At 40.0% G+C, this 26,623-nt stretch overlaps 1 protein-coding gene across 3 annotated transcripts; it reads right to left on the reverse strand.

The window, feature by feature from the left end:
- Nucleotides 1–325: 325 nt before the first annotated feature.
- LOC131228512 (probable inactive receptor kinase At1g27190) lies at nt 326–26,623 on the reverse strand. 3 transcript variants are annotated; one of them, XM_058224200.1, is made up of 2 exons: nt 24,369–26,623; nt 326–785 (listed from the first exon to the last, which is right to left on the reverse strand). In XM_058224200.1, exon 1 carries the CDS (start codon nt 26,353–26,355, stop codon nt 24,463–24,465), a length of 1,893 nt encoding a protein of 630 aa, XP_058080183.1. In that variant the 5' UTR covers nt 26,356–26,623; the 3' UTR covers nt 326–785; nt 24,369–24,462. The 3 variants fall into 3 exon arrangements, with proteins under 3 accessions (XP_058080183.1, XP_058080181.1, XP_058080182.1); XM_058224198.1 differs by having other exon boundaries at nt 326–791; XM_058224199.1 differs by lacking the exon at nt 326–785 and adding an exon at nt 17,571–18,105.

The following is a 26,623-nucleotide window of genomic DNA, read 5'->3' on the forward strand; positions in this document are numbered from 1 at the left end:
ATTCTTCTTTACTGTAACACATGACCAGTCTATTGGGGAGAAACAGCCCCCATTCTTTAAGGTTGTTTACCATTAGAATTTTTTTCAAGGAATGGAGCCTAGATGAAAGTTTTTTACTTTTTCAGAGGCTACCACATTCCCCATCATCATGAAAGGCTTTGAACCACCACTGGAATCCCTTGCAGGTGACTTAACAGAGACAGAACCATCTAAAGCTTAGATTCCATCTATCCATTCCCATCTGCAAGACAAAAATGCTTTTGAGATGACTTTTAGTTAATAGCAAAATAAAGGGCTCCATGCCGCATCCATTAGAATGCTTAAAAGCATTGAACAACGGAAGCAACTCTTTGGTTTGAGATGGCATTAAGGTCTTCGAATAAGTCTTGAAGCGTAATCTCTCCACACAAATCCTCCCCAAACTGCACAAACTCACCTGGTCTAACTATGAACCTAAGGGATTTTAACACAGCTCCTTCACCCATGACAGAAGCCTCCAAACGTGAGATCCAAATTCACAAGTAGCAGTCACAATGTCCCACCTATTTTAGCAGTTAGCACATCCTTGAGCATCACAGCTTTGCCGCCCAGGTAAAGGCCAACATTGACAAGTCTGATTATCTCACCCAGCAACAGCAATTTCCTTTCCAGGACACAGATTTGTTGTCATATGTTATGCTAACAGGCTCCCAGAAATCAATCCTTGCTTCCACCTGAGTAATTGGAATAATGAGATGCTTTACCAGGAAGTTAACAGCTCTAAGCCCTTCTTGCAATCTCATCCACTGCTCCTGTCCAGGTTAACACCATCAGCAAAACTCTTCGAATTGTGGACTCAGAGACCTGACACCACTTCACAGCGAGGATGTCCTTAAACGCGAGGGTTTCACCCATCAAGTTGTCCCCAGACAAATAAAAAAAAGTGTCATCCACACATTGCACATGGTTTGACTCAAGCCTTCCAGAACCCACTGACATCCCTTCTATCAACTGTTCACTGGCTGCCTTCTGAAGCAACTTCAATAAGGCCACTCCTATTATTGAGAATAAGAGGAAGAGAGGATTCCCTTGCCTAAGACCATGCTCATTTTCTTAAAGAAACTTTTCCAGATCCTGTTGATTAGGATCAAGATGTATGGCAATGGTAATGGCAAGAGTAACTGCCCGAACCATTACTGTTCTACATAACAGCCTGTTATTCCCTGCAACTGTCATTTTTTTTAGAGAAAAATCTCAAAAAATGTTGAAAAAATCCAGAATATTGAGAGTATTCCAAATATGTGTTCTTTTGGTCCACTCGTTAATAAGAATGTTGTCTCGACCTAGCAGATAATTTTATTAACTTGAGAGGCATAGATTCACCCCAAATTGGCCCGAAATTCATGCAACCTATGGCACCCAACCTAATAATGCACATCCCTAAGCATTTGGGATCATTCCCCTCAAGTAGTTTTAAGAACAATAAATAAATAAATAAAATTCGGATCAATAGTGTCGCCAATATGAGGGACCAATCAAATGTCCCTCAAATCGGCCCAAAGTCATGCAATCCCACTAATACAGCCGGCCCGAAAGTATGATTCTTTCATCACCTGACTATCAGATCGATGAACATTTATTGGATGGCAAAGAATGAAAAATATCCAATGGTCCTATTTTGACAAACATGTTCGTAAATCAACAATTAGGATCATTCAAACAATCTAATTTTAGGGTTGTGAGTTAGTAACAGAAGGTCCCACATTTTAATTGTTTTAGTTTTATTTAATATGTGCCACTGTACAATTTTTTAGCGCAGGTGTATCAAGCATCATGCACGGCTGGAGTATCATATCTCTCTCTTTTTTTCTTTTGAAGTGACAATAGATTGCAGGCAAAGGAGAAGAAGAGTCCCATCCCAGCCCCAGGTACTGTTTTTCTTTTCTTCTTGAAGAAGAGAGGAGAAGAAGGAGAAGAGTTCCATCTCAGGTATGCAAGCCTTTTTTTTTTCCTCTCCTCTAATGCATTTTTTCAAATATAATGTAACGGCCCCATAATGGCCGTTACAGGACTTTTATGGTTTGGAACAGGACATTACAACCCCATAATGTGTAACAGCCCGAATCATTACCATTACCGTTACATAATGGCCATTATGACTGTTACCCTTTGGGATACGGTATACCTCGATTAGGATTGAGAACCGAGGGCTCAAGACACAAGCTGGAATCCAACAGTGCCACCACAACCCTACCCATGGATTGAATGATATAGAACAGGAAGGCCCAATTGAGACAGTCATAAGCTTTTTCAGAATCTACTTTGACCCAAGAAACATTTACTGCACTTCTTCGAATACTCATCAACCAGCTCATTGGTGATAAAGGAACTATCCACCATTGATCTGCCAATGATAACATGATGCTATCCCTATTTCTTAAATCCCATGTGGCAAACCTTTTTCAAATTCAAATACCTGCTTTTAATAATTTCTTTTAATTAAGAATTATCTCTATCATATTATTATTTAATTGTAGGTTATCCCTAGCTTTATTGTGATGCTTATATAATAGAATGCAACGTAATCTCAATAGCAAAGAAAAATAACAACAATTATTCCTAATCTTCCCTAATTTCCCTTCTCAATTCCCTCTCAAAATTTGCATCGTCTTCCGTATTATTTTCATCTTCACATGTTCGGTCAAGGAACACAACATTTGGTATCATAGCATGCCAATCCATTATGACTAAATTGTAGGATTCAGTTAACCAGCTTGAAATTCAAATGGCGGCCATGGCGGAACTAATCAAAAAGCTCTCAGAATAACAACAAAACACCTCTCAAGACATACCTGAGCTTGAGAAACAACAAGTTATTTTAGTTGGGTTTCAAAAGAGGAACAATCGTAATGTTGTGAAGTTGAAGGGCACCCTGTAGACACTTCCGCAACTCAACATCGGCAAGACAACCATGTCACCCCAAACACACCATCCACACCAATTGTCACCCACACCTCCATCGGTCCACAATCCCATGATAACTGGCTCTTCTTCCACGTAGACTAAATATACATGGGTGTATTTTCCCTGCTTCAATGCGGAGGATCTCCTCAGCTGAATCTATCGGGCTCAACATTTCTTTAGTTATAACCAAATGCCTACGCATGAGAAGATTGGATTGGCGGATTTTCACCTTGAAGGCAAAGTCATTCAATGTTATCATTGGATGGAAGATATCATAGTGAAATGGACGTGGGACGAGTTCAAATCCACTATCTGTGTTCACTTTGGTGCCACATAATATACATGGTCAGGTGAGATGTTATCACGACTGCAATAGCTTGGATCAGTGCAATAATATGAAGACAAATTTGAATGTCTTGCAAACCTCTGTGCTCACTTTGGTGCCACGGAATATACATGGCCAGATGAGTTGTTATCACGACTGCAATAGTTGGATTGGTGCAATAATATGAAGACAAATTTGAATGTCTTGCAAACCTCATGATTAAACTACCAAAATCTTTTATGATTGATTACTTCGTAAGAGGGTTGTGCGACGATACTCGGGGCAAAGTTAAAACCTTTTCATCTAACGTCCCTGACCAGCGATCAGATTGGCACGACCAATGGAAGAAAAGATTGCCCTAGTCTACAAATCCTACCATTCCCGCACTGGCCATTTCTTTCCCTTAGTTACCGCAAAACAGTCCACACCCAACCCATCCAGGGCCCCTGACACCGTTCCCATCAAACACCTTACACTATCCGAAATGGGGGAACAGGGATTTATGCTATAACAGCGATGAGTAGTTCCATCAAGGCCACCGCTCCAAAATGAAACAACACTTTCTCATGGAAGGAGTGGCCGGAAGATGATCCTGTGCCTTATAACCCTAGAGGACACTATGTGGGAGACTTGGGCAAGTCTCTTCCTGGTTCCCTAACTTCAAACCTTGAGGACAAGGTGCTTTTGTTGGATGGTGGAATGACGCCATCCCAATCTCTTAAATCCCACATGGCAAATCTTTTTCAAATTCAAACCTCTGCTTTTAATAATTTCTTTTAATTGAGAGAGATCTCTATAATTATTGTTATTTAATTGTAGGTTATCCCTAGCTTTATTATAATGCTCATATATGAGAATGCAATGTAATCTCTATGGCAGAGAGAAATAATAACAATCCTTCTTCCTAATCTTCCCCATTTTCCTTCTAAATCCTCTTTCAATTCACTTCTTCTTCCTTATTCTTTTCTTCTTCCTCCTATATTCAATTAAGGCACACAACATAAAATCACTTTGACAAGCCAAGATATGTTATCGATGACCTTTTGAAGTCGTTTGGCAAGACCCTTGGCAATTATTTGTAAGCACTTGAAATGAGTCTGATACATGTATATTCTATCAACACTTTGGCACTCTCTTATTAAAAGTGCGACGAAAGGGGCTTTCATTGGCTTGCTAATGGAGGCAGATTGATGGAATTCCTTGAAAATGTTCATTATCTTTGATAATGTACCAGCACCCTTGATAAAAGGATAATCAAAATCCATCAGACCGAGGGAATATTGTCCTTAAGATGCAGATTCAAGTGAATGACAGCTCTTACTTCCCCTATGAATTCAGCCTCCAGAAATAAAGCTTTCCACTCTTGAGATAATGTTAAAAGAAATGACTAGAGGACAAATGGAAAATTCTTTGGAAAATGACTTGTGGAAATGATCTATAAATCAATTGCAGACCCCATCTTTATCTCATAGAATGACACCTTTAACCGACAAATTGCTTCCAATGAATTTCTTCGCAGAACAGACTACTCAATGAGTGTGAGATTTCATCTCTATTCCAAGATTGTACTGGTTCGGAGGTGCCCATCTCCTCTTCACTTTCAAGATCAACCAGGGACTGCTGGAGAGGCCTTCTTAGCTATGATGTCCACAAGCTCTTGCTCTAGTCCTTAAGATGCAGATTCAAGTGATAAAGTTTTTCACTGAAACTTTTCAGTTAAATATGAACTAAGAAACTTTTAGAAAAGATTTTCTAGAAAAAATCCAAATCTCCTCTTACTTGTAAAATTAATCCAAATCAGTAACAATCAGTGTTTTCCATATCCATATTGATGAATGTATCACACCATTGGGATACATAACGGGAAACATTGCCTAATATCACATATATCAGGGAATATATCTCAATGAGAGGGAAACACTGGGAAAATTATGCCTAATATCACATATATCAGGGAATATATCTCAATGAGAGGGAAACACTGGGAAAATTATGCATATTTCAACGAAACTTCAAAAAATGTTAAAAGACATCAATATACACTTAGAATTACAATAAACAAGAATGGATATAAGTTTACATACAAAAGAGTTCATATAATTCATAAATCATATACAATACAAGTACCATACCACAAACAATACAATTTATTAGTTACACTAAATCTGTATTATATCGCATTTTATACAAATAATAATAATAATAATTTTAATAAAAAAAATAGAAAAACAAAGTGTGGCTGACACGTATATCAGCCAACACTGATAAATAGACACATAAATCAGCATACGTTATTGTACGCCATTTTTTTAAAAAAAAATGAATTTTTAGTTATATTTTGCTATTATTTAATTGAAAATATTCTTCCCAAAATTCAAGAACTTGTCAACCAATTTGTAGATCAGGCTACAAATAGTCTCATATGATATTTTCTTTTACACCCTACTTGCAATTTAAACGGATGAAAACGGAAGATTTTCGAATTTTCCCTAAATTCTTCCGTTTCACCACTTTCGAAAATCAGAGCATAAAACCCATTACTTTGCATGCAAAACATGCATAATCATGGATTAGTGAGTTATATCTACCAATTCTAAACAAAAGAATTAGGCAAAACAACCGAAATCACAAAAATCTTACCGAATGGGTTCCAACTCATTTCCAGTCTTTGATGGTCTTCGATAAACTCGAAGAAAATAGGTTTTTTTTTTTTTAATGTTTTTTCGGATTTTATGAGGGATGACATGTTGCCCTTACATTGTCTATACATGTCGCATGTATTGATGATACAAGGGAGCTTTTAAAAAGTGGTTGGACAATATTTTACGATACATCATCTGTGCCATGATATATTGTGCAATATTGATGATATATGGATCAATAGAGGGAAATTTTATAATTCCCCAGAGTTCCGTATCGGACCCTAGCGATACCAAAAGCATCAACCAATACTATCAATAATACAATCATTGGCTACTGTTTAACTTGCAGGAAAAGGAAATAAGCCGAATAAGAAAGAATTTGTAGTCTCCAAAATCCTAGAAATTAGGTAACCACATACGATCTTATGGCTCTGAGGGTTATATGGTTGTATAAACCCTTCCAAATACATTTAAATAATTGTGTAAATGGCCTTTATTGCATGTCTGATTGGACTTATAGGCCCCACAGTCCAATCAATAGTCAATCTAGGCCATCCAACTAGGTCTATCATTCCCACAATCCAATCCAACTGCTAATTTAATCCAAGACATCCTTTAAGATGGCTAATATGATCCTCTTCCATCAAATCATTTTGTACCCTTGATGTTACACAAATTTCAATCCACACTGTTCGATGTGTTTGGATCTAGAATTTGCAACATTACATGGGCATGATTTGCATTCGGTTAGCAAATGGATCTAATTGGGCCTGGACAAAATGGTCATTTGGCTTGGATGCATTAATTCCCCCTAGCCTGGAGATAACTTGTCCTCTCTAGAAGCCAATGTCGATCCATGATCTAGATTCTTGTTTGTGCTTATTCTGCTTTAGCAGAAATTGGCGACAAAGTCCTACTTGTTGGCTTAGCACAACGTCTCAAAGATCAGGCTCCCTTTCCCCAAGTATTGTTCCCTATGGAGTCCTGATCGCTACTGACAATCAATGAATTGCAGGTCCATCCCTTATATCTTGGTTGGTGCATCCATTTCTTTCATGTGATCCTATCACCATCTGAGGTGGATCATCTCCCTTAGGCTTTAGGATGACCTTCTTCCCATTGTACATGAAGGCACATGTACCGAAGAAAGACTTCATGGAAATAACATCAAACCAAACAAATTCAGCATAATGTGGCACCATCAGGTGGTTGACCAAACTGTGGGGAATGTGAATGTATATGTAAATGCGTGCGCATGGTATTATATTGTTGTATTCCGGCAGAACACTATGTTTTTCTCATGTTAATATATATATGTGTGTGTGTGTGTGTGTGTATTTGCATGCGTGTTTGTCATGAATGGCTAAGGCAAACATTGCATCTCTCTAAAAAACCCCCTTAGCATCAGAGCTAGATTCCTATGCTAATTGAGGATCTTTTTGTGGGGCCCACTGTTGACACCCATCATCGTCAGTACGAGTGGCGTAAGTGGTGTACAGTCAGATGGCCCCATGGTGTTACAAAAATGTACAGGAATAGAAAAGCATAATTTTAGAAGATTATGGTGATTTTTATGAGATTTTTGGAAAGTTTAAATGAGTTTCAGTCAAAATAGAAAAAGTCATGAAAACTGCCAATGCCCTTTTTTTCTCTCTACAGTTTCTCTTGGGATTTCTTGTATTGTTTTTTCATAGAAATTTGGGCAGTTTAGGGTTTCTCATCTATTAGAACAAATATTATGTTGATTGGGCAAGATTTGAGGAAGTTATGATGTATTTTGTGAGGAAAAATGGTCATACAGCCCTGTTTTTTGGCATTTTCTCATTGTTTCTGATGTGATTTCCTCAAATTGTGGCTCAAATGTGTGTCAAGATAGTTGCCGCACTTGTATGTGTATAGTTGGTGGTAGTTGTGGTGATGATGGTAGGAGTGGTGGTGGTTGTGGCAGTGCTGGTGATGGTGGGAGTGATGGTGGTAGTGGTAGTGGTGGGAGAAGTCATAGTGGTGGTGATGGTAGGAATGGTAGTGGTGGTGGTGGTGATGGTGGTGGTGGTGGTGGTGGTGGTGGTGGTGGTGGTGGTGGTGGTGGTGGTGGTGGTGGTGGTGGTGGTGATGGTGGTGGTGGTGGTGATGGTGGTGGTGGTGGTGGTGGTGATTGAGCTTTTTCGAGTTGATTCGAGTGAGCTAACGGAGTAGTGGTAGTAGTAGTAGTGGTAGTAGTAGCAGTAGTGGTAGTAGTCGTGGTAGTGGTGGTAGTGTGTAGTGGAGTAGGCTAGTGGTAGTAGTTCAGTAGTGTGTAGCAAGTGGAAGGTACGTAGAGTTAGTGTATTAGTGCTTAGTAGTAGTAGTAGTAGTAGTAGTAGTAGTAGTAGTAGTAGTAGTAGTAGTAGTAGTAGTAGTAGTGTGTGTGTGTGTGTGTAGTTTGAGAGCATGCTTGAGTGGTCTCTAGTAGTTCAAAATATTTTTTTAGCAAAATGGAAGGTACCTTCACATTTAAGTGATACTTCAAGTCCTTTAGTTATTCCAAGGGAAGTTAGTTACTTGGAATAAGTGATCATACAGGTTGGCAAAATACCAAAGTTAAATTTGATGGTACGAATAATTTGTCATGGTCCCAGTCAACTCGTATGTTTATCAGTGTCAAAAACTTGGGATACATCGATGGGACTATTCCAACACTTGAGAAGTTAGATCCTTCTTATGTGGATTGGGAAGCCGATATATGATAATGGATGGATGTTGCACACAATGAAGGCTGATATTGGTAATACTTTCAGGCACTGTGAAACTGCTAAGGAGATGTGGGATTCTATTGCGACAGCCTATTCTCAAAAGAAAAATGCAGCTCAGGTTTTCAAGTCAGCCTAAGAGACCACTAACTTTCTTCATTGGGAGAGATCTTTAGGAGATAATTGTACAGCGCTTAGATATCTGCGGCTGGAGTTAGGTCATCGTAGACCAATCCGTTCATGTTGTGCTCAGGAGCGACGAGTTAAGATCGAGAAACAATATTTTTTTTTTTACCTTCTTGCAAGGCTTAATTAAGAATATCAAAGCATTCAAGCACAAATTCTCAGTTAGGAACCTCTACCCTCACTTAGGGTTGTCTTCTCTTTACTTCAGCATGAAGAAAGTTGCAAAAAAGTTATGATGTATACTACCCCCAATTCTCATGATCTATCTACATTGCTTTGTTCAACTATTGGCAGTTGTTGAGGATAGAATAGAGGAGATGATGCCAAAAGACACTTGGATTGAGCTGATCACTTTGGATATGATGGTTATGGTTTGAGGTAGGGTGATTCTAGTCATGGTGTAGGGCGTGGTGACCCTAGTTGTATAACTATGGAGTTATAGATCATGGTCGTACTAATCTTGGAAGGGGCCGGAGCAGTTTATCAAGTGATGAGTGTAACAAGTTAGTTTTTCTCATTGGATGTCCCAGGCATACTAAAGATACATGTTGGGATCTAATGGGTCGGCCAGGTCGGCCATCGAGGAATGCACTTGTGGCTACAGCGGACTCATTTAACAATATTCGCCATGAATCCTAGAGTTTGAGATCTCCTAATGGTCGATTGCCTGCTGACAAAATTGTTGACTTACATTGTCATCCGATTCTTCTTGAAGGAGCATCTTCCTCCTCTTAGTAACTGAAAAAGGGAAGAGGATGTGAGATAAGGGAGTTGTATTCGTACAAGCTCCCTCTCTCCTTGCTTTCTATTAATAGGACACTAGGGTTACATGAATAAGAGTTCTACTCTATCAGGATTCCAATAAAGATAGACTCCTACCCTGATCACGTTTAACAAAACTGAGTTAAAGATAAGAACACTAATTTGTGCACACTAATGAAGTGGCAGTCGACTACATTGTATCTTGTGCGTTCGTGGAAGACCAGGTTGGAGGAAATATGGATGGCTACTTGATTATCATAATCTACTGGAATTGGGAAGATATTGTGAATCTCATATCATAAAGGATGACTTTCACCCATAGTAATTCACAAGTTGCATGAGCCACTGCACTGTATTTGACCTCGGCACAAGAGCGAGCAATAACAGATTGCTTCTTATTTTTTCAAGTTACTCGATTTCCTCCAATACCCTATAGTAGAGCGTCAATCAGAGGATGAGCCAGCCCAATCAGCATCACAGAAGCCGCTGATATTCAAATTCCATGATTTGAATAAAGAAGATCACGACCAGGTGCAGCCTCTAAAAATGAAGGATTCGATAAACTGCTTCAAGATGATGATGACAAGGTCGCTACATAAATTGACTTACAATTCCAACAGCACAAAAGATGTTTGGACGAGTAATGCTGAGATAAATTAGACAATTCACTAGACGAAGATACATGCCGAAATATCAATTTCGTTTAATTGTCTCTTATGCAACTTATAATTTACTACAATAGGTATATCACCAGGGCAAGCACAAAGTAAACCAGCCTCGGATAGGAGATCTAGCATATACTTACATTGGGATGGATTCCGCGTTTTGAGCAAGCCACTTTAATTCCAAAGAAGTATTCCAGCAGCCCTAAATCAGTGAAGTTCCAATACCATGAAAAGAAAAGAGAGATGAGAAAGAGAATGTGAGAGAAGGGAGTTGCAATTGTATAAGCTCCCTCTCTCCTTGCTTTCTATTAATCGTAAACTAGAATTAGATGAATAAGAGTTCTAATCTATCCAGGATTACAATAAAGATGGACTCAGCCTAATCACGTTTAACAAAACTAAGTAAAAGGTAAGAACAATAATTTATATAATACACCGTCGGTGCACACTAATTTGTGTACACCAATGGTAACATCATTCTACCCCAAGTATACAACTTCCTCACATTCAGTCACCACCTCCACTATCAGTCCATTCTAGATCATTGATTCTCGAGCTCCAGATCATATGACTAGTATGATTTCACTATTTCGTTCTTACTCGTCATTATCTACATCTGACAATTGTGTAAAAATCATGGATGACTCTCATACTCATGTTAAAGGGATTGGAACCATCAATGTCTCATCATCCCTTCACTTGTCTTTTGTTCTCCATGTCCCAAAATTATCTTGCAAGTTATTATCTGAGTCACATTACTCCCTATCTTAACTATAGTGTAACATTCTTTTAGCTGTACTTTTTAGGACCTAACAACTGAATAGAGGATTGGGGCTCGCCATGAACAAGGACTTCATCTTTTTCGACCTTCAAATGATGTTGGATCGGCTCTCTAGACCTTAAATTTACATCAGCTATTGATCATCTTTTGTATTAGCATGGCCATCTTGGCCATATATTGTTTAGTAGTCTCAAATTGTTATTTGCTTTTTATTATTATTTAAGTCCAGAAGTGTAAATGAATTATTTTGTGAGACAAGTTAATCGACTAAACATTGCCAATCATCCTATCTAGCTAGTCCTATGCAAAGTGCAGTGTCCCTTTCATTCTTAAACACTCAGATGTTTGGGGCCCTACTCCAGTGTCTTCTATGATGGGCTATAAATACTATATTTCTTTCATAGATGATTGTACTCAAGCTACTTAGGTCTATCTTATGAAATCCAAAGATGGGTTTTATCCATGTTTCGAATATTTCATAAGATAGTTACCAACCATTTATGGCTACAGTAAAAATCATGGATTTTGATAATGGTGGTGAATATATCTCAACGGCTTTTCAAAACTACTTGCTTGAAAATGGTATAGAATCTCAGACCATATGCCCTTATACTCCCGAACAAAATGGAGTGGCTAAGAGAAATGATAGAAATCTTTTTGAAGTAGCCCATGCCCTTCTCCTTAAAATGAATGTCCTAAAAAATTAATGGGTTGAGGTTGTGCTAAGCGCCACGTAAGCACATACACAGTTGATAGAATGCCTACTAGAATTTTGGGGGGAAAAGCTCCCACTTAAGTTTTGCAACCAAAGCAACCCTTGTTTCCCACTTCCCCTAAAGTTTTTGGTTATGTGTGTTTTATTCATGTTCCTGGCATCCATATGGACAAATTAAAGGCCAAGGCTATCAAATGCATTTTTTTAAGTTATTCTTGTAACAAATAAGGATACAAATGTGTAAGTGTTAATATTTTAAGCACATAAGTAGATTGTCAAATTTGGTAGACAAAATATAGTGTATGGAACTTCAACTCACTTCAACATTTCAAGACTACAGCGTGACTCAACATCTCAAGATTAGAAGGCTCAGAAGAATTTCAAGAGAAGAATCAACTGTATGCCAACCTACAGGTAAAGAAGACCTTAGGAAAGATCCTAATGCAGGGGCATTTTCACACTGGGCTCGAGTAGGGTTGCTGTGGGATGCAGAGGCACACTCGGGGTGGGCGGCCCATGTGAGGTGGGTGGCTCATGTGAGGCAGGCCCCATCCATGTGAAGCGAAACCCATGTGAAGTGGGGCCCACGATGGAGGTTTGGCCGAGGTCCTCCTCATCCATGCAATGTGGGGCCTGGGCTATGAGATAAAGGGATTAATTTGCCATGCTCTATCAATTCGAGCTTTTAGAGCAAGTGGTTAACTGTCCTGCGTCAAAGTAGTATCAGATCGGGAGGTCTTGTGTGTTCGAAACTCCTCACCGAGGTTGATTAATGCAGGGACATTTTCACACCGGGCTTGAGTAGGGTTTGCCTGTGGGATATAGAGGCACACTCAGGGTGGGCGGCCCGTGTGAAACAAGTAGCTCGTGTGAAGCAGAACCCATGTGAAGTAGGGCCCACGAGGAGGGTTCGGTCGAGGTCCTAACCAATGTGATGTAGGGCCTGCACTATAAGATAAAGGGATTAATTCGCCATGCTCTATCAGTTCGCGAGCTTTTAGAGCAAGTTGTTAACTGTCCTACGTCAGACCCTAGGTTAAAGTACATCTTAGTGGTTTTCTAAGTTGTAACTTATTTCATTTTTACATTAAAATTCATGGGTGTTTGGCTAGCCCAACCGTCTTCAGCCAACCGAACCATCCCGGGTCAACCCAAGAGCGACTTAGGTCAAGTTTCCCACAATGCATGATTTTAAATTCCAAGAATCTTAGGCCAGCCGAACCCTGTCTCTAGCCAGCTAAAGGAATCTCAGGCTAACCGAATTCTGTCTTGGGCCAACCTAAGATTGATTCAAATCAGATCCCTCGAAATCTACTAGTCGTTGAAACAGAATCATGGAACTCCGGCCAGCCAAATGGATTCTTAGGCTGACTGAAGATCCAGATCTTTTGCTATAAATAGAGACCATTTCTCACTATTTCAAAACACGAAAAAAGAAAGAAAAGTATAAGAAACAAAAATAAATAAATAAATAAAATCTTCTTCTTTTCAAGCTATTTGCATTGTCATTCTTATATTATTTTTGTAGCTTATTCAATTCTCTTCTCATGCATTGTTAAATACAAATAGTGAGTGGCATATAGTCAACTTGAGAATAAAGGATTGAATCTACAACTTTTAGGGTTTTGTTCTTTGAAAAATCATATATCCCTAAATCCTTCTTGGTTGTGCATGCATTAGTTCATCTTCATCTGAGAAAAAAAAGGATCGTTACATCTACTGAAGCTTCATCTTCAAAGGCTTTATCAATTTATTCGCTTCGACTCACGTCTTTAAGAAGATAAGTTTTCATCTGGTAAATTACTTTTACTTTGGGTTAATTGAGATTACCTGGAACATCTCATCGGGTTGAGGAGTGATAAGCCCGTTAAAATCACTGGAGGTTAGTTGTGATAGCCTGTGAAAATCACAAACTATAAGTGGTTGTTGAGGTTAGCCTATGAAAACCTTGAATATGGTGGAAAGCCAAAATTACATGGAGAAGTAATTTTGGGAGTGGAGTAGGTGTGTGTTAACACCAAACCACTATAACTCTGTTTGTCTTATGGTGGATTGATAATCTTTTCCTTATATTTATTATTTTGAAATACTGAAATCAAGTAAGTAATGAAATAATGTTGTCCTACCTAAGATATTGGGTGAAGGTTGTCCTATGACTCAATTGAAATCAATATTTCAATATTAATTGTTGTTCTGAATTCATTTTCTGAGATTGATTATCACAAATTGGTTAAGTCCCATTCACATCCCCCTCTAGGACATCGATAGCTCAAACAAAATGTTATTCCCTGGCATCCCTGGAAAACCATTTGTCATATCCATTGTAACCTTATTTAAAGATATTCCATGTTACTCCTCTCAAGGGAAGTTTCTTAATTTCCCCTCATCAAGAGGAGTCTCCAATGCCTCATTGTTTGCTTCTTCCTGTGTTTGATTGTTCCTCTCCATCATTTAGTATTGAGTCCTCAACTATCTCTCCATCTTGTCAGTTTCTTCCTATTCAACATACTAGTGGACTTAATACATATGTACAAAGGAAGAAGTAAGGTAATGACTTTCCATCACAGGCCCTCTCCACTCAACTAACCATCCATCCATCCAACCACCCATGTATGAACACACATCCATACAATGACACACACACATGCATGATCCATTTATCCATCCATCCATATCCATTGATACATACACACATACATCCATCCATCCATACACACATACATACATCCATCCATCCATGCATGCATACAAGTATTGCATTTCTCTAGAAAGTGAATATATATGTAAATGTGTGCATGTGTATTCTATTGTTGTACTTTTGTGGAGCAACATGTTAATATGTGTGCGTAACACAAGTGTTGCATTTCTCTAAAAAAATCTTCTCTTTCTGTTTCTTTTTCTTTCTCTTCTTCATCTTCTTCTTCACTTTCACTCTCCACCTCTCTCTTATTTCTCTCTTTTTTCTACTCTTAAACAATGGTCATATTGAAGAATGTACTTATTGTTTACTAACACAATCTGATCGGGCTTCGGATGGTTACCCACCCCGATCCATAGTTTATCCACGTTGATGCTATGTTCTTACTCCAATGGAATTCCCTTGCCTTCAAATCCAGGCAGAGATACTCCAACCTTGATGGAATTCCCCAAGTGCCTCAACCCAGTCCACAGCCATTGGATTATCTAGAGAATTCCTCTCAAACACAGTTGGCACAGAGTGGAGACTAATCAACTTCATCCTAGTTCAGGGAGCTCTGATCTCAGTTTCATTAGAATCAAGGGACCTGATCTACCGTGTTTCATTTGAGCTCTCATACTAATTCTAGCTCTTGATGAGATTCTCAATCTCAATTGCTAAACTTGAAATTCTAGCTCTTGATGAGATTTTCAATATTGACTGCTACTTCTCAATCTCATCAGACCTGAACTGATATGCCAGTAATTTTCAATCTCTTGATGAGAAGTCTAATTGTGAAAAACTTAACAAAAAAGGTAAACTTCTGAAGATAGCCTATAATACCCAAAAATAAAAAGCCCCCCATTCTCTAATTCAACATTTCCTAATTAGACTATGAAACTAAACCCAAAAAATACCATGCCCTTTGATATTTAAAATGAATGATGATGTCATGCTGACATTAAGTGGTGCTCATCCAGACCTGCACCCCCCTTCCAAATTTGGACCTACATGCATCTGGAGTAAGGTAGTCCTGGGTTTGGTAGGTCCTAGAATAGGTCAGGTTGAGTTTGTCAGGCCAAGCCAATTCAAAGTTCAGAGTATGCTCCACCTATTTGCCACCCTAATCTTCTGTAACTTACAGTCCTTGAATTAATTTAGCAATAGGCAATCTTGGTTCCCTGAACTTAAACCAGATACGTTAATCATTGCTTCCCATATATTCACAGCTTCGAATTACATCAAAACAGGTTCATGTTTTTGTTTCTCATGTCCTTTTCATACATCTTCCTAATATTGCCAACCCGAGACCATTACTCCCATCATCCAGATCAGTTGCATAAAAATCTCAACCGACCCTAAATGGTACAGCTCCCCGAACACGGACTTGGAATCCATTGATGCACACCATCAATTCTCATAAATGTGTAGAAGCACCAAAAAAGGAGTGGAACATGATGAGTACACATGACAAAAGAGGCCCCAAACATGTATACCACCAGACTAATGAAGCTGGTAGGCGGCCCAAAAGTTCAGTTTGGGCCAGCTGATAACATGGAGGATCTGCAGAAGGATCCCCAAACGTGTAGCTGATAAGTGTATTGCTCACAACACTGTCAATACCATCTATGGACCCCAAACACCTATCCATACGACATATGGGCCCCACAAGACCACACAGATGGGTTGTTTTGGATGAAAAGTTAATTCTATATTTATGAAGTCCTAGCTAGCTTTCCTTGTTAGTCATTTCTTTATTTGGATTGGTCTTAAATTGTCTCTTTAATTAGTAGAGTCCTAGTGATGCAGAACAATGAGGAATAGAACTAAAATTGAATAGACTTGATACTCTATGAGTGATAAAATCCTCTAATTGTTGCTACTGAATTGATAAATAACCCCACAATGTGGATGGGATGTAAACTCGGCAACCTTTCAAGGAAGAAACCCTGTGGTAGAGTGAAGGGTGGGGTTGTCAATGAGTACATAAACCCCCAAGTACCCGATAGATGCAACCCGATATTTTACAGTTCACGGTCCGACTTTTTGGATCCCTTTGAAAATCAAGCTGGGTTTGGGGGCACCAACCACCTTGGACCCAGTTAAAATTAGGTCCAACTGGGTCTAGTTAATTTTATTAATAATATTATATATTAAATATGTTAATAAATTTAACAACAGAATGAGGTTTACTAAGCCACATGCATGTGAGAGAGCTGGCATAAGACAATGCATCTGTCCAAGGGGCACGTGCATGCACGATCTAATCCATCCATCGGGTGGTCCCAACCATGTAAATGCCCTTATTTGACAGATACCATCTCCAATCCAACCCAAGCCCAACTCGAAATTAAGGTCCAAAACCCAATGGGTACCGACATGACAGCCACAACCAGAGTCCAGGTCCCAAAAAACAAGACCCAGGCCCAATCAACTTAGAATGGGTACTCTACGGCTGAACCCAAACCCGAACCATTCACAACCCTAGTGAAAGGGGAATGTAGGAAAATCCCAACAACCTAGACTAACGGCAATTATACACAAGAACCTTTCACTCTCATTAAGGGAAACCTAGAATCTTTATTCATTCATCAGATAATCAGAGCATTTCTTCATAGTATGACAGTGTAGGCCTTTATAGAGTTTAAAAAAAACACAAGAAACTTCTAGAGAATTATCTAGAAACAATCCCAATCTTGTCTCTTATTGGCCCGCATGATACTTGCCAAATTGCTCCAGATTGTCTACTATTTAACTTGCAACTTGCAAGAAAATAAACCAAAAAAAGAATAAAATTTCATTCTCATCGAGGAAACCCTAAAATCTGTATTCATTCATTAAATAATCATAGCACTTCTTGATAGTTATGGCCATCCAGACCTTCATATAGAGTTAAATACAACCCAAGAAACTTGTAGAAAAGATTTTCTAGAGATAATCCTAGGGGATGTATGGTTGTATAAACCCCTTTAAAATCAAAATATTATTATACAGTTGTGTAGATCACCTTTATAGCATGTACAGTTGGACTTGTAGGTCCCACAGTCCGACTGGTTTATCTGGGCCATCAAACTAGATATATTATTCCACTAGTCTTTTTTCTTTTCTTTTCCTTTTTTTTTTTTTGGGGGCGGCGGGGGTTAGCTTGTTATATGGTCCTCTTCCTTCAGATAATTCCACACTCTTGATGTGACCCAAACTTCCAACACAGACCCTTTGATGTGTTGGATCTGCAGGACAATGGGATGGGCATGATCTACATTTGGTTTGCATTTGGGTCTAACCAGGTCCTGAGTCCTGACAGAGTAGATGGCTTGGATACATTAATTCCCCCTAGCTTGGAGACAATTTTATCCCCAACTTGGACAGCAGTGTTGATCCACGGCCCAGATTTGCCTTTATGCTTCTTCTGCTGCAGTGGAAGTTGGTAACAATGTCCTTTTCAGCCTCGCTCAATCTCTTAAAGGTTGTCTCTCTTTCTCTTAGTGTTTGTCACTGTCAACATCAATGCATTGCAAGTCCATCCCTCGTATCTTTGTTGGTGCATCCATTTCTTGGTAATGTCCACCCATGTGATCATGTCATCATCTGTTGCCTTCTCCTAAGTCAAAGTAATTGCCTTCCTCTCTTGCTTTCACTGAGGTGGATCATTTTCCTCAGACTTTAGGATGACCTTCTTCCTGTTGTACATGTAAGGCATATATCAATCTACAGTACTGAACTTTGCAATCATACAACCAAGGAAACCCAACCAGGACATGACAGATTTCGTGGGAATGGCATTGCGCCAAACAGATTCAGTGCAATGTGGTCCTATTAAGTAGTTGACCAAACAAAGGTTGTATTGAAGAATGTACTCGTCATTTACCAACACAATCCGATATGGCTTTGGGTGATTATTGACCTCAATCTATAGCTTATCCACCTTGTGAGGCTATGTCACACTGCTCTCTCAATCTACAATAACATTGACATTATTTTCCCTACAATTCACTACCACAAATAATTTTTTTCTGTACTGCTATGTCATACTGCTCTCCATCTACAATAACCTTGATATTATTTTCCCCACAATTCACTTGACATGAACAAATTTTTTCCAGCCTCCTTAAGAGCGGCAAAGATTCGTTGTACCATCAAACAATTCCTTTTGAGACAGTCCAGTTCATAACCTTATAAGCTCACATTTTTTCTGATCATTCAAATTGTCATTATGATTAATTTGATGACCTTACTAGTCCATGAAAATATAGGACTATGCGATTCATCCATCCATATCTTTTTTTCCCTTCATATGTCTTATCTTTCTGTTCAAACAAAATTGTAGATTCCTTGCGGTGGCCCTTTCCTCTACACTAGAAAGGTTTTACTCATTCTACCCTAGGGGTTAAACCTTTCCTCATCAGTCAGGGAGTAGAATTTGAAGTGATTCCAACAATTGAAGCTAATCATGGAATGTATCCAGATCAATCTTTCCAAAGAAGTCTTCAATCTCCACTCTTATGTTTCATCAAATCATCGACAAGCTCTACATGGCCATGTGATGCACTAGGATGTTGAAAAGAGACAATGTGGAGTCAAGTCCCAGTTCTTGTCCTTTCGCCAATGATGCAGGCCACGGCCCACCTAGGCCAACTGCACATCTAGGCCCACTGCAGGGCCTACCAAGACGTACGCCCATAGCCCACCGTAGGGCCCAACATGTGCTGATTTTTTTACTGTTTATTTATAGATTTCGGGGCCTAAATCAAGGATTGCAATTTAATATGTTTGGGATATATGGGGGCTGATTCAAAGATGTGATTTATGTGAATGAAGTTATGAAGGGGATGTGATTGATATGATTGAAGAAATGGGGCTAATTTAGAATATGATTACTTGTTATGGTTGCTTTTTATTATTAGGCTTTTACCATAAAGGAAGATTGGACTGGTTTGCAATAAATTGTGATTGATTTCTCTTTGTTAGGGGGATTTTAATAAAAGATTCGATTACGAATAAAAGGGGATGGTGGTGTAGGAGTTGGTCATTTGAATATTTTTCTAATTGTGAATTTTCTTAAAAGCTTTTGTAATAGAAGAGTGTTCATATCAATAAAGTTCTCTCCCTCTCTACTACATTGTTCTTGTGGATATATTTTGTTTTTTAATTTTTTGCAATTTAGGTATCGAGATCTCATTAACTCAATAACCAGGATGCACCACCAGCTAACATTTTGCTCAAAGCTTCCACTACCATTACGAACAGGAAGGGAAAAAGCAGGTCCTCCTACCTTAAACCCCTCGAAGCTTTAAAGAAACCTTTTCGTGAGCCATTAACCAGAACTGAGAAACATTCGCGCATCCAATGAATCCACATCAAGAAACCCTCAATCCATGTGATCATAAGCCTTCTCTATGTCTAGTTTTCAGACCACACCTTTTTTCCTTTCCTCGTGTCTCGAATCTATGCATTCATGGGCAAGTAAAGTGTTTGTTTGCCACAAAAGCACCTTGATTCTCCAAGATGACCATTGCTAGCACCGATCTGAATCTGGATGCAAAAATTTTAGCCAAGATCTTGTGGAACTTCCAATTAAACTAATTGGCAAAAATCTTTAAAAGTCTTATCTCCTTTCTTGGGAATGATGGCTATGAATGAGGTCCCCATCCCCTTCGCAAGCCAACCTATTTCGTAGAACTCTACTACGGAGTCCACCATAGCCCTCTTAAGCACCTCCCAAAAGACTTAATAAAAAGCCATAGGAAAACCATCGGGGCCTGAGCCTTTATCTTTCCCTAAGGAATCAATAGCAATCTGGGTTTCTTCTTCCAGGACTGCCTTCTCAAAAGAGTCCCACTTCAAAGGAGATAGATGTTGGAATGGCAGGTTATCCCCCCCCAGCCCCCAGCTTTGAGTAGAATCACACAATGGTCAAACAACTTTGATCCTTCTTTTCAATTCTACGACCGTTATTGTTATCATTACGATCGTTATGTCACTATTTTTTAATATCATGGACTAAAGGCTAATAATAGGCCGGTTTCTAAGGAGGTTTAAGTTAGCCTGAAAGGCTTAGATGTGTCATTATGTGAATAGGTGGAAGGACGGTTCAGGTATAGTTCCATAGGTGACAAGCAGAAAATATGGGGTTGAAAGAAAGAGATGGTGGATTAGGTCATCATCATTGTATAGATCGTCATACTTGTAAAAATTTGTGGTGTCAGTAAAGAAAAAGGTTTGGGAAGGGGTTGGTTTCTTGGTGGGGGACGGGAATAATATAAGATTTTAGGAGGATAAGTGGGTAGGGGATCAAAGCTTGAGCGATCTTTTCCCATGGTTGGCAGTGATCACAGTTGAGGCAGACCTAAGGGTGGCGAGTTGCTTTTCCATTGTTAGAGAGGAAGTTGTATGGACTCCGCTATGTAGAAGAAATTTGGTGGACGAAGAAATTGCATATTTTATTAGTTTGCTTTAGATGTTATCAAAGGTGACTTTGGTATCTTCGGAATCTAATTTGATGAAATGGTTAACAGGATGGTCCAACAAGTTCTCTGTGAAATCCTTCTACATGTTTAGAAGTGGGGAAGTCTCTACTGACGGGATCAACCGACAACATTATTGCGTTACAGTGCCCCTCCAAAGGTGGCGGCGCTTGTGTGGCTAGTGGGGAGGAAGAAGATGCTAATAATAGATAATCTTCGTAGAAGAAGGTTAATTCTTCTAAATGTATGTCTTCTATATCTTCAAGATGAAGAAATGGTGGACCATGTTTTCATTCATTGCTCTTTTGTGAAAGAAGTTTGGGTTAATTTTTTTCAAGTCATTTGGAGTTGCATGGGTGTCGTCAGGCTCCATCGACAATTTCCTTTTGTTGTGGCATGTATAGGGAAAACTGGGAAAAAATTGGCGATTAAGTTTGTTATCGGTTATCTAGGTTCCATGGCTTGAGAGGAACGATCAATGTTTTACCAATCATAAGGGGCACGTTATAGAGGTTTTTAGAAGGGCTGATTCTCTTGTGATGGAAAGGGCTTTACTTCAAATATTATTATTCAATTCCCAGAGTGTTGGTGGGAGTTATGAATCTCTTTTGTTTTATGTACTTGTAAATTTGTGGCTTGGGCTTATAGAAATAATATTGTCAATGTTAAATAAAATAAAATAAAAGGACAATTTAGGTATAAATCATGGGATATCACCCTTGGGGAAGGAAGAGTCCAAAAAAAGGGGGAAAGGGTAGAAGGATTTGAAAGCTCCAAGTATTTCCTTAGACTAGATACAAGGGACTGTCGTTTGTCCATGGAGCCAATCTTCTACTTGAAGCAATAGGGAAATTGTGGGGCCTTTTACCCTCCCATACCTTTAGTTTAGATTTAGCCTCTTCAGCATCTACTCTAAAGAGCATTGCAAAGAAAGAGAAACGAGGATAAAGATAAAAGTTGCAAGTCATTCCCTTAGAAAATGAGGGAATTGTAGGTTCTTCTTTCTTCTTGGATCTTTAGTTGACACTTGACCATTTAGAGCTACCATTCTAGAGTTACCACCACTGAATATCAAGAGGAGAGATTTAGTGTATGGATTCTCTCCCTGCCCTACCAAATCCCTAATATAAGACCCTCTGTAGTACAACACCTCTCAAGCCAAAGTTTTCCTAAACTTTGTGCTACTGTATTGTTTGCTACATCTCTTCGTGCATGTGCCATCTCCTTTACTTGCCACGTATCTTTGTCTAAAGCACTTCTCTTTGAAACTTGAAACCCACAAGGTAGAGACCGTGCACTTGTATAGGCAGAAAAGGGTTTCCTACATGTGTCATCCCCTTGCATCGTGTCTAACAACTTATTTTCCACAACCCTTACCCAAATCTCCAAAAGCTAGACCTAACGTGGAGTTATAAAATCAAAATGAAAGTCATGAAATTTAACCTTCAAGTTACGAGGCTCTACAGACTCTAGCCTCCCGTAAATCCAAGATTTGCTAGCTACTGGCAACTCCCTTCTATTTTATTATTTTGCCAAAATTCCGCCCTACGAATCAGCCGATTTGTTCCATAATGTTAAAGCCAAGTTGGATAGAGTTGGTCACACCTGACTCGATTACACTTAAATGGGTCTAGTCAAATCAAGCATGGGCTTGATGAATTTTAGGTGGGTCGGGTTATGCCACAAGGTAATGGTGAGTTGGGCCCAAATTCTTGGCCCGTTTAGTAAACTGGTTGGGCTTGGGCTTATCCCAACCCAGCCCAAACAAGACCCATGCCACCCCTATGTGGTATACGTTGCAATTGAGACTTTAATTGGTTTAACAGCTATGGCTAGGTTAGGTTTTGGATAAGTAGAATGCAGCGAGAGTGTTTTAAGTGGATTAGGTGTACAATTGAGTTTAGGTTTGGTTCTAAGGCTTCGATTATGGTTTTAGAGGAAGTGTATTGGATGTATAGAAGTCACGGTTAGGTTCTGTGGGATTTTATGAAAGGAAAGGGTGCTAGTTGGATGAGAAGTTTGGATTTTAGGGGCTGATTAGGATTTATGAGCCTGTTTGAATAGTGGGAAATGAAAAGAAAATGGATGACTTTTTCCATGATGGGACGTTTCACCTTGTCGGATGGCAAAGGACATGATGGATTTCTTTTTTCTTTCATTCTTTCTTTCCTCCTCCTCCTGCTTCTTCTTCTTCTTCTTTGAAAAGATAAGGACATGTTGGATTTCAAAACGTAACCACTACCCAAAAAGCATAGTCAAATTCTCACGCACAAGATATAAGGTGACCATAGTCAGAGCTTTATGAGATTTCCAATTGCTATACAAACAACACCCCAAAATGGAATCCATGTTTCAATAGTGCTCATGGAAATCCAAAGAAGCAGAAGATATAAAGCATTACAAGATCATTTCACTCTATTGTGACGAGGGAAGTATAAACCAGAGCAAGTTAACATCCTAACACAAGTCATTCTAACATTCACAAATATGCACAAACACATAGATGGTTGGAAGGCTACAGAAATATACATGCATAAAAGTGTGTTTTTCTACCTACATATACAGTTAAAAAACCAAAACAGAATATGCATAAAGTAGAAGATCTACAGCCTATCAATCAAAAAATAAAAACTTTCTAGATGATAGAAGTAAATACTTGAACAAATAAAACCAGTAGCAGCTTATCTACGCTTCCTCTCCTAACTGTTGCTAACTGAAGGAGGCTCTGAAAGTGGTCTCTCCTAAACCTCCAACATTTGTTCACCCCCATGGGTGAGGCTTCATTCATCATCAACAGGATTAAAGAGATGGTGAAGTCTCTACCAATTTCAATCAATCTCATTCCAAGAGAGGCTGACTCGATTGCTGATGTATTATCAGAAGAAGGCACCTACAGGCATGATCTTACATGGAACCATGTTATCCATTGGCTCGATGGATACAGATGTACTTTCTTTTTAAACTCCATAATGTAAAAGTTGCAGATAAAAAATACAAATTAAACCTCCAATTGTATTCGAAGTGCATCGGGAAGAAAAAAGAAAAACCAAAGCACCATGCAGAGTCTCTTCACCAAGAGGCATGATATTTCATTTTTCACCTTAGACAATGAAAATAACAGTGGATCTACAGCCACAGGATGAAGCAGGAACCACCACACCATTATGGAAGGCAAGGAGAAAGAGTTGAATTAAAGCAAGCACTAGCTCCACTAAATCAGGAAACACAGCATATGAAAATGCATTTAATTTCTAAGCATAACCATCATCCTTCAACACAGCAGAGACAATGTTACAAACAAAGGAGCCCCAAAGTGTACCCTTTGCTAGAATCAAGGACAGCAAAGAGCATTCATGGAAATTAAAATTTTAAAAAAAAAAAAAAACTACAGATAAAGCTACAGATTGTATTATACAGATTTTTATGAGACAACAGACAACAATTGCAATAGGAAGAACCAAGGAAAAGGAAAAGCATACCACTTAGTTAACAAGCTCATCCATCACAACCTAGAATAAAGATACAGAGATGGTGCATAAGAAAGAGTGTGAAAAGTGTCCGCAAGCCACAAAGTTATTCTTGACGATCCGGATCAGGTTTCCCATAAACAAGCGGGAATTCATCAAACTGTTCCGAGAAATCGTGGCTGTCACCAATGGACCTCAATGACTCATAAACCTGATACATAGAAGACCGGTCCTTCGGCCTCGACACCACGCATCCACAGGCAACCCTAAGAAACTCGAGAATCTCATCATCATGACCCTTTCCACAGAGCGACTTATCAATGGTGTCCTTGATCCGACCAGCGCTTGAAAGCTGATTGACCCAGTCTACTAAATTGCCCTTGAATCCTTCTTCCTCTGCACTGCTGCTGATATCAAGAGGTTTCTGTCCTGTTGCCAACTCCAGAAGAACCACACCAAACCCATAACTATCCCCTTTCAGTGACGCGACCAGAGTGCTAGAGTACTCCGGTGCGACATACCCAAAATCCCCAAAATCACCATTGATGAGAGTACTCCCCTCTGAATCAGCAGAGCTCATGAGCCTTGCAAGACCGAAATCTGTGATCCGTGCCTCGTAGTCCTCGTCAAGGACGATCACATTCGAACTCATGTTCTCATGCAGGTATGGCGGTTGGAAGCCATGGTGTAGCCATGCGAGCCCCCTGGCCGCGCCAATACCGATCTTCAGCCTGGTAGGCCAATCCAATGGCTGACTGTTAACGTAGAGCAGGGATGAAAGGGTGCCATTGGGCATGTGCTTGTATACCAAGAGCTTCTCATCTCCTGCGATGCAGTAACCCAAAAGGGGCACCAGATTGGGATGCCGCAGCTGCTGACCTAGCTTATTCATCTCCGAGCAGAACTGCTTCTCCGAGAGCTTGCAACCGGCATGGAGCCGCTTGATCGCAAGGGCTGATCCGTCAGCAAGGACAGCACGATAGGTGGTCCCCATCCTGTTCGAGGCAATGATATTGTCTGGATCAAAGCCATTTGTGGCGGCCATCAGATCAGCCAGCTTGATCTTCACAAGCGGTTTCTGGAACAAGGAGACCTGAACGAACCTGTGGGACCTCAGTCTCTCCACCCAACTGTAATCACTCTCATTCGCAGCTCCACGTCGACGCCGCTTCTTGTCACGACTCGAACGGACAAAGCACCACCACCAGAGGCCAAACCCTAAGACCAAAGAAACAACGGCCCCAAAGATGCCGGCTGCGATGATGATGACGAGGCTAGTCTTGCGGAGGCCCCCGCACTTGGATCCAAGCGGACGGCCGCAGAGGCCGTCGTTGCCCAGGAAATCATTGGGGTCGAAGTTGGAGAGGAAGGGAGGGATGGAGCCAGAGAGTTGGTTATTGGAGACAGATAGCCGCTTGAGGCGGGGGAGGCGGGAAAGCTGGTAAGGGATGGTACCGGAAAGACGGTTGCTGTCGAGGCGGAGGGTGTTAAGGAAGGTGCAGTTGACGAGGTCGGGAGGGATGGGGCCGGACAGATCATTGCTAGAGAGATCGAGGACGACGAGGTAGGGAAGCCAGTCACAGATGCGTGGAGGGATGGTGCCGGTGAGGGAGTTATCGGAGAGATCGAGGGTGGTGATGCTACGGCAGTACTGTAGGGGTTCAGGGATGTGGCCCCCGAGGCTCATACTGGGGAGACGAAGATCGATCAGACGGTTCTCCCTTTCATTCCAGCAGGTGGCACCAACAAATTGGCAGATGAAGCCAACGGTGTTGTTGTCGAAGTTCCAGTCTAGCCTGTTTTGAGGATCAGTTAGATTTGCTTTGATACCTTTGAGACATCGGACGTCGTCCTCGACAACAGTAGCAGCAGCAGCAGGCGCTGCTGTATAGGAAAGTATGATGTTGAGAAGAAATATGAGAGTATAGAAGCTAAAACACAGATGATGATGCTCCTGCATAAGCTTCTTGTTGTTTCTCTTGTTTCCACCTCTCCTCATGATGTAGGATTGGAGATGGATAAGGTTCTTCTTCTTCAAGTTCCGCAATTTCTTTCCAACACCTCAAAAAATGATGGATGGGCTACGCTATGCTATTCCTATGCTTCTCAACGAGACAGAGAGAGAGATGGAGTGGAGTTGTTGGGAAGAGAATAGAGGAAGAGAAGCATGAGCGACGGCCATTGACTTTTGGAAAACCGTGTTGGCCATTTTCTCCACTCTCCCCCCTCTTACCACAATTACATGAACCTTGACAGAAATTACACGT

The sequence above is a fragment of the Magnolia sinica genome, chromosome 16 (assembly GCF_029962835.1).
Source record: "Magnolia sinica isolate HGM2019 chromosome 16, MsV1, whole genome shotgun sequence".
Classification (NCBI taxonomy): Eukaryota; Viridiplantae; Streptophyta; class Magnoliopsida; order Magnoliales; family Magnoliaceae; genus Magnolia; species Magnolia sinica.

Bases quoted from the DNA above. Each gene is read 5' to 3' on its own strand.
- LOC131228512 (XM_058224200.1), bottom strand. From the start codon at position 26,355: ATGAGGAGAGGTGGAAACAAGAGAAACAACAAGAAGCTTATGCAGGAG.